The sequence below is a fragment of the Geospiza fortis genome, unplaced genomic scaffold (genome assembly GCF_000277835.1).
Source record: "Geospiza fortis unplaced genomic scaffold, GeoFor_1.0 scaffold162, whole genome shotgun sequence".
NCBI lineage: Eukaryota > Metazoa > Chordata > Aves > Passeriformes > Thraupidae > Geospiza > Geospiza fortis.
The window spans coordinates 8,797,725-8,804,433 of NW_005054316.1; the positions used below are offsets into that span (position 1 = coordinate 8,797,725).

The window sequence follows — 6,709 nt, forward strand, 5'->3', positions numbered from 1 at the left end:
TCAAGATTAAATCACTGCACTGTGCTCTGTTCATGCTGTGTTCCTTCCTGTGAAAACCAGAGCACAGGAAAGTGGAGGATGAGGTGAGCCTGGATGGCTCAGGAGCATCTGATATGCTCATGAGAATATGGCTACAGCAGGGCCTTACCTTGGATTTAAGGACTGGAAGTCTCCCAAGTCCCACACGATGAACATATGCTGTGAAAGTCTAAGTGCTGCTGTGAGGTACAGCCAACAGCCTGAGTTAAAGCACACAATCTCTGGTGCTGGCTAAATTTTTGGTTTCCCAGATTTCAGAAATTTCATCTGTGTGCACAGTCCACAACACGGGCATCCAGACAGCCTGTTTGCTGATTGTGCTTGCAATAAATTGACTGAGAACAAAAGAAGACACATTGATTTGTTCAGTTTGTACTTTATTCTAACCTGGTGTTTTTTAAAATGCAGCCTTTTTTGGATGATAAATGGAATCATTCTCTGTATCTTTCTAAATAGTGGCTAGATAGACATATTCTGTCTCTTAGAAGTGCAGGAAATCAATAAGAATTTCTTAAATTTAAAGTACATATTTTTAAAATACATTTCAGACAGTAAGAGCAGAAAGTCCTCAGCTGTGTGCCAGTTGCTGTGCAGCAGCATGTGACACAGCAGGCAGTGCTGCTGCAGGTGTGAGCCTGCTTCTCCATGCTTCAGTTTCCTGTAATTATTCCACCAGTGTGTGTGTGGGTTTTCTCTATTTCCAGTCTTCCAAATGACATAAAACCTTTGGCTCTCAAAGGACTGTACTAAGGGTTGTACATTGTGCAAAGCCCAGAGAGCTGATCCCCATAATTTTCTCTAGGAGGGGTTTGGCCAAGGATGACTGGTTTCTTTTTAGCCCTTGTGCAGGGATTTCCTTTCTGCAGGAACTGGTGGGGAGCAGAATGGTGCTCAGTGGTGGAGCAGGCTAGGAGTGATGTATAGGCCTAGATACCAAATCTTGGAAATTTAGATAAATGGTCTGTTACTGTGACCCTCTCACCATCTCTGATAAAGCACAGTCAGCAGAAGCACGTATCTGAAAGCTGCATTTTGACAAATGCTGTATTTCACCTTAAAATATGAAACTTTGATAATTGCATGAGGAATATAAAAATATATCCCTATTCTTTGTATCAATGCTGCTAAGTCTTGTTGTCAACTGAGTAGCAATGGCTGCTGAAAACAATTTTTCCCTCTTTGCTTTCATTTTTTCTTTTATGCTAGAGTCTATAGAATTACTGTTAAACCTAGAAACTTAGAATAAATCTATACTTTAGAGCTACCACCAAATTTAATTTGTTTGTTGGGGTTTCTTAGAAAAAACCAAAACTTTCCTGGCATTGTCCAGTAAAAAAGGTCAACTGGTGGTTTAAAGGACAAGAAATGAATTTGCATTGCCCCTGTGCATTACCCCTAATTGGGGTGATCTACCTGTAATGGAAGTGTTGATTAAATGACATAGCTTAAAATATTGCCCCTTTTCATAAGCAGTGTCCTCCCAATATTGCTTTCACTCTGCAAGCTTTTCTACAGGTGCTTTAAGTTAAAACTGTCCTTAATGAAGATAGGAATTGTTATATAATATAACTTATTGAAAGCTTTAGGGGATGTATGCATACTGCTCATCAAACAAAATTTTCCACTGTGGTGCTGTCCACTGCTTTCTGTACTGTGTTTTCACATGACATTGAAACATTGCAGCTGTTTTGGGACACTTTTCTGTACTCGCAGGTTGATTTAGCAGCATGAGATAAACCTGGAAAACAAAATAAGACAAAAAGCTCTTTGATATTTTTAGCGCAGGACTATTGAAACCAAAGAAAGCAAAAAAGGATACTGAAAGTGACGAGCTGTGAGGAACTTGAATTTCACTAAAGCAAATTGAATTTCATTAAAATAAATCTTCATGTTTTTCAGTCTTTGAGAATCAATCTTTTATTAGACATGTGTCAACTTGACTCTATTGTGACTCTGTGTGTGAGCCTTCTTCTTGTGTTGCCTTGAAGCAGAACCCAATATTTGCCACCCTGCACTGTCCCATCCCCAAGCACCGGGTGCTTGATGTGCCATCTGCTGCTGCACAGTACACACCTGTCAGCAGGATTGGCAGACATTAGAAAAAGTAAGCATGATGAACATTCCGTCAGCATCTTCATAATGGTCTGAAGATGCATAGTTGGTTGTGTTCATTGATCCAAATAATTTGTTCTAAATGTTTTAAAGTAAATATATCCAATTAAGTTTGTCTTTTTTGCCTAACCAAAAAAATTTTGTAGAAAAGAAGCCTGTTGGTGATGCTTTAGTTAAGAAAGGTTTTGTAAAAATATGAAGATATTTCCAGCCAGTTAAAAGAAGATATTTGATTAAAAGTATCTTTCTTGCAACATTTCTTTCAGATGCAGAATCATATTGTCAGAGTCCTTGTGTTTTACAGAAACAGAAATTTGAATTTGGCCTCAATAATGATACAATAATGGCATAATAAAAGTGAGCCTTTTTATTCTCATTTCAGTAGTGTGTATTACTCTGTTGGTCCCTGTAGGGGAATAACATATGAATCTCCACAAAGAATGTTTCATATCTGCCTTCATTTTACCAGAGGAAAAAATATCTGTTCAAGTGCTCTAGTGCTCTGGGTTAATGAAATTGAAAATACTGCATGTTATCAGAAATTTGAGCATGTTTCAGGCTGATCTAGGCACACTCCAAAAATTCTCAGCATCCTTACATATGTTTCATGCCCCTTGTACAACAGATCAAATACATTATTCAAAGCGAAGTGGCCTACATATCTATTCAAATTCATTGCTTGCTATTTCTTCCACTTCCAGTTGCAAAGCTGAAGGACATCTCTGTCTCACAGGAGTATGCAGTGAACCCAAGTGGTTGTTTTTAAAAGCTGTTTTCCTTTATATGCGTGACAACCTAGAGAAGGTCTGTGCCATTCAACCATTTTTTCTTACTGAGCACTATGTTGTTAAAAAAAGCACTGGTGAGAAAGCTGCATCAATTTTTGCACACATCTTTTTGCTTTAGGATATCAGCAGTGTAGTTGGGTTGTCACGGTCGCTGGATGAATTATTCAGGCTCTTGACATCAGAGATTTCTGCTAGCGGATTGGCTGGTGCTGGGATAATAAAATCTTTCCACAGAAAAACAGTGGAGAAGGATGATGGCAGTGAGACCAGCAGAACTGCTGCTTCCAATACAGCTGGCTTTGTCTGGCTGTTGCCTCTCTGCAAGAACACATAAGGATGTTTTTAAGGTTTGGCTTCATATGAATTCTCAGATAAGAGATGGTGGAGGGATTTTTGTAAGAGGCTTGCATTTCCAGTGAGGGAAAGAAATTGGATTGTTGTTGAAAAATTACTTCTGGCTGTATCCTAAAGAAACGCTGCACAAGAGAGAGGGGTAGAAGCCACAGCAGCATCCACAGCAGCAGCATCTACAGCAGCAGCAGCAGTGCCTATGGCTCACTATAAAGGTGCTGGTGGCAGAAATGTGCTGTCATTGAATGTGCTTCCTGAATTCTTTCAGTGCCAGCAGGGTAAGTGATGCGAATATGGAGCTGACAGCCCTTGCGAGTGGGGAGAGTGTAAGCAGTTGTGTGACACACAGGTTTTGTGGGTAAACAGTGGGATAAACAGTACCTGTGCAGAGAATTTAATCAATGAAAATAACACAATTGCTTCCAGGTAAATTTTTTAAAGCATTTTTACAATGGAATTTTAAAAATCAATGCACTGCTTGTGTTATGTTGAGACGTAGATTTTACAGTCATAAAATCTGTTCCTTTTAAGCCTATACAAAATAAATGCTAGAACCAAGGAAACTTTATTTAGTAGTTCCATTTGGGCTCATAAAAAATATATTGCTCATATAAATTCTCTTGAAGCAGGTTATTTAGAAGGGTTTTTCTGCTATTTGTTGGTATGACTGAAACTGTGTGTGTCTTCTGCTTGTAAAGTGTCTCTTTAGAAGCTGGAAGGTGGTTGTCTGATTTCCAGTTTTTGTCAGAAGGCTGTTTCTTAAATCATCAAGATGCACTGGAACTACAAATTACAGAGTAATTTTCACTCATTTAATTGATGAGAAGTTTAACTTCTGAAGGCTTGGTTTATTTCTTTTGGCATGCCTTTTTGTATCAGGGTTGCTGGGGAGTTTTTTTGAGTTACAGAGGTGTGAATTAAGGCAGAACTGGATTAATTCTGTGTGTGCCTGATCTCTATCCCTACACTTACTCACACACAACCCAATGGAAGTGTGCAAGTACTTCCATGGAAGTTAATTTGGCTACCTATATATGTAATTGCAGAGCACAGCTGGCATTGACTGTGTGTCAAAAGGAAAGCTTGTTCATTGTTAGGAACCATGCAGGGAGAAGTCTGTTTTTCAGAATGTAGAAACAATTGTCACATACAAAGTCAAGACACCTCCCTGCAAAAAACAGTCAGTGTGGAATGAAGCATGATGCAGTAACTTAGTGATATTTTTCATAACTTGCCCATGACTGCAACAAGTAGATTCTGAGTACGTAATAAATTAAAAAAAAAAAATGTAATCCTGCCCACCCAATGATATCAAAGGAAACTGTAGAATGCAGAATTATTTTCTTAGGCATAAAGTGTGATAATCTAGCATGTGATAATCTAGTAATAGATGCTGGTGAGTGTAGGTATCTTTTTTCCCCTCTTGTATTTCTTACATATGAGGTGGTATTTATATGTAAAGGAAGTATTCCTGAATTATAATGCACAGACGTTTTTTGGGAGCTTGTATATGGCTACTGACCAACTGAAGATAACATTTTGACCTATGAATTTTGTGTGGTGATTTCTGTCCCTATGTACCCTAATTGTGAAGCAGCATTGCATGAGTGTAAATTAGGGAGTTTATTGCTAGGAATGTAACAAGCTTATTCCAGAACTTTAATAGGAGTTAAGGAATATTCCATTTTAATTTTACACATGTGGAATAGGAAAAATGCTTTTCAGTACTGCACAAGTTACTAGCAAATGCAGGAGCTGAAATTAGATGTTCCATCTGTAGGTTTTGGAATACGTGCATATTCTTATGAAAAGTAAATATCAAACAGCAATTGTATTTATTTGAATTTTCTGTTGGGAAATGAAGGTATTCATTCAGAACTGATGATGGTAATGACATGATTTGTTTTTCCATGAAATAGATGTTTCCTCCTATTTTTGAAAGAAAAATATCTGTAGTAAATACTTGAATACCTCTGCTGGGAAATTATTCCATGTGTCAAAACTGATTGCCCACAAGAAAGGGGCAGGACTTTGTGGATTGATTATAATGCTGTGATACTCTTCCCTCCACTGCTGTGACCCTTGCTGCTGGAGCTGGAGGAGCTGGTTTGGGAGCTATTTTTATCTGTGCAGCTGGCAGCTGTCCTGCAGGGATGATCTGACAGTCAGGGAAATGCACCATAAACCAGACAAGTGCTTCAAGACAGGACTAAGGGACCTAGTAAGTAGTGATGTCGAAACTGCCTGAATCAGCTAATGACTCCTTCCTGGCAGGATCTCCCAGGGGACAACTAAGTTTGATAATGCAATTTCAAATCTTTAATTCAACATTCTAAACATTTTCAAATATATATGCTAATAAGTATTTTTTTTTCTAAGTCCCTAGCTGACTTTCTGCATGAAAGCAGCTTGGCTGTGGGAGATGTGGGTTCTAGTTAAAAAAGTATGGAGAAGTTCTAGGTGCTCAGACCTTGGGTAAGTATAGTATGGATTTAGAACTCAAATTTATCATGACATTTAGATTTTAAATTGTGTCTTTCTGATCATTAGCTTGTTAAGACTTGAACTTTGCTGTGAAACTCTTCAAATAGTCGGGTATCAGAACATTATTGTAATAATAAGTATTTCCTATGAGTATTTAGAGGCAAATAATAAAATATAGAGTTATTTCTGGCAAGTGCAGAATTCATTTGTTTCAGTAGGAAATTTTACTTTTCCACCATGTAAATCTGAAAGTATCCAGTGATGTCTAATCAAACTGATTTCCTTTTATTCTCAGATGAGCAAGAGTCAGTGCAGAAGCGGACTTTCACAAAATGGATCAATACTCATCTGGCTAAGGTAACACATGGCTTTGAAACTTATTTTTTTAAAAAATCAGACCTTTTAATCTATGCCTATACAGCCCAGGAGTATAGAATATGCCAGATTTCTCTGAGCAGTATTTTGTAAAGTTAAAAAAGGATCCTCCTCATCTGCACACTATTGGGGATGAATCTCAGTATGGTAGGGGTCAGCTGCAGAGCTGCGAGTGGTGTTCAGAGGCAACCACCCAGCTTCTTTGGCCAGAACTAGGTAGCACAGTACCTGGTACTTCAGCCAGAGGAAACATCTAAAACTGCTTTCTGTGAAATGGAAATCCTAGACTTATTGCACACAATATATTAGAATAAAACTTAAGTCATGTCTTGTGTAGCTTGATCTGGTTACAGACATAAGTAGTGCTTCATAAATCCAGTGCTGAATTAATTATCTGATGCAATGTGAGATTTGTCATCAAACTATTGTTGCTTCTTCTTAACACAACTTAAAACTTCTGGTCTTGCCTTTAGAAGAGTAAAGACTGTCATTTACACACAGTTTAAAAGTATTAAGCTATAATTGGTACTAACCTTATCTGAAAACATAAGCAATGAGAT

General features: G+C 38.0%; 1 protein-coding gene across 1 annotated transcript in view; it reads left to right on the forward strand.

Annotated features, from left to right (window-relative positions):
• Positions 1-3,448: 3,448 nt before the first annotated feature.
• Positions 3,449-6,709, forward strand: part of SYNE1 (spectrin repeat containing nuclear envelope protein 1) — a 241,632-nt gene continuing 238,371 nt past the window's right edge. Inside the window, exons 1-2 of the mRNA XM_031056245.1 lie at positions 3,449-3,568; positions 6,070-6,131. Of these exons, the coding sequence (XP_030912105.1) occupies positions 3,490-3,568; positions 6,070-6,131 (141 nt within the window). The 5' untranslated portion in view covers positions 3,449-3,489. The remainder of the gene's footprint in view (positions 3,569-6,069; positions 6,132-6,709) is intronic.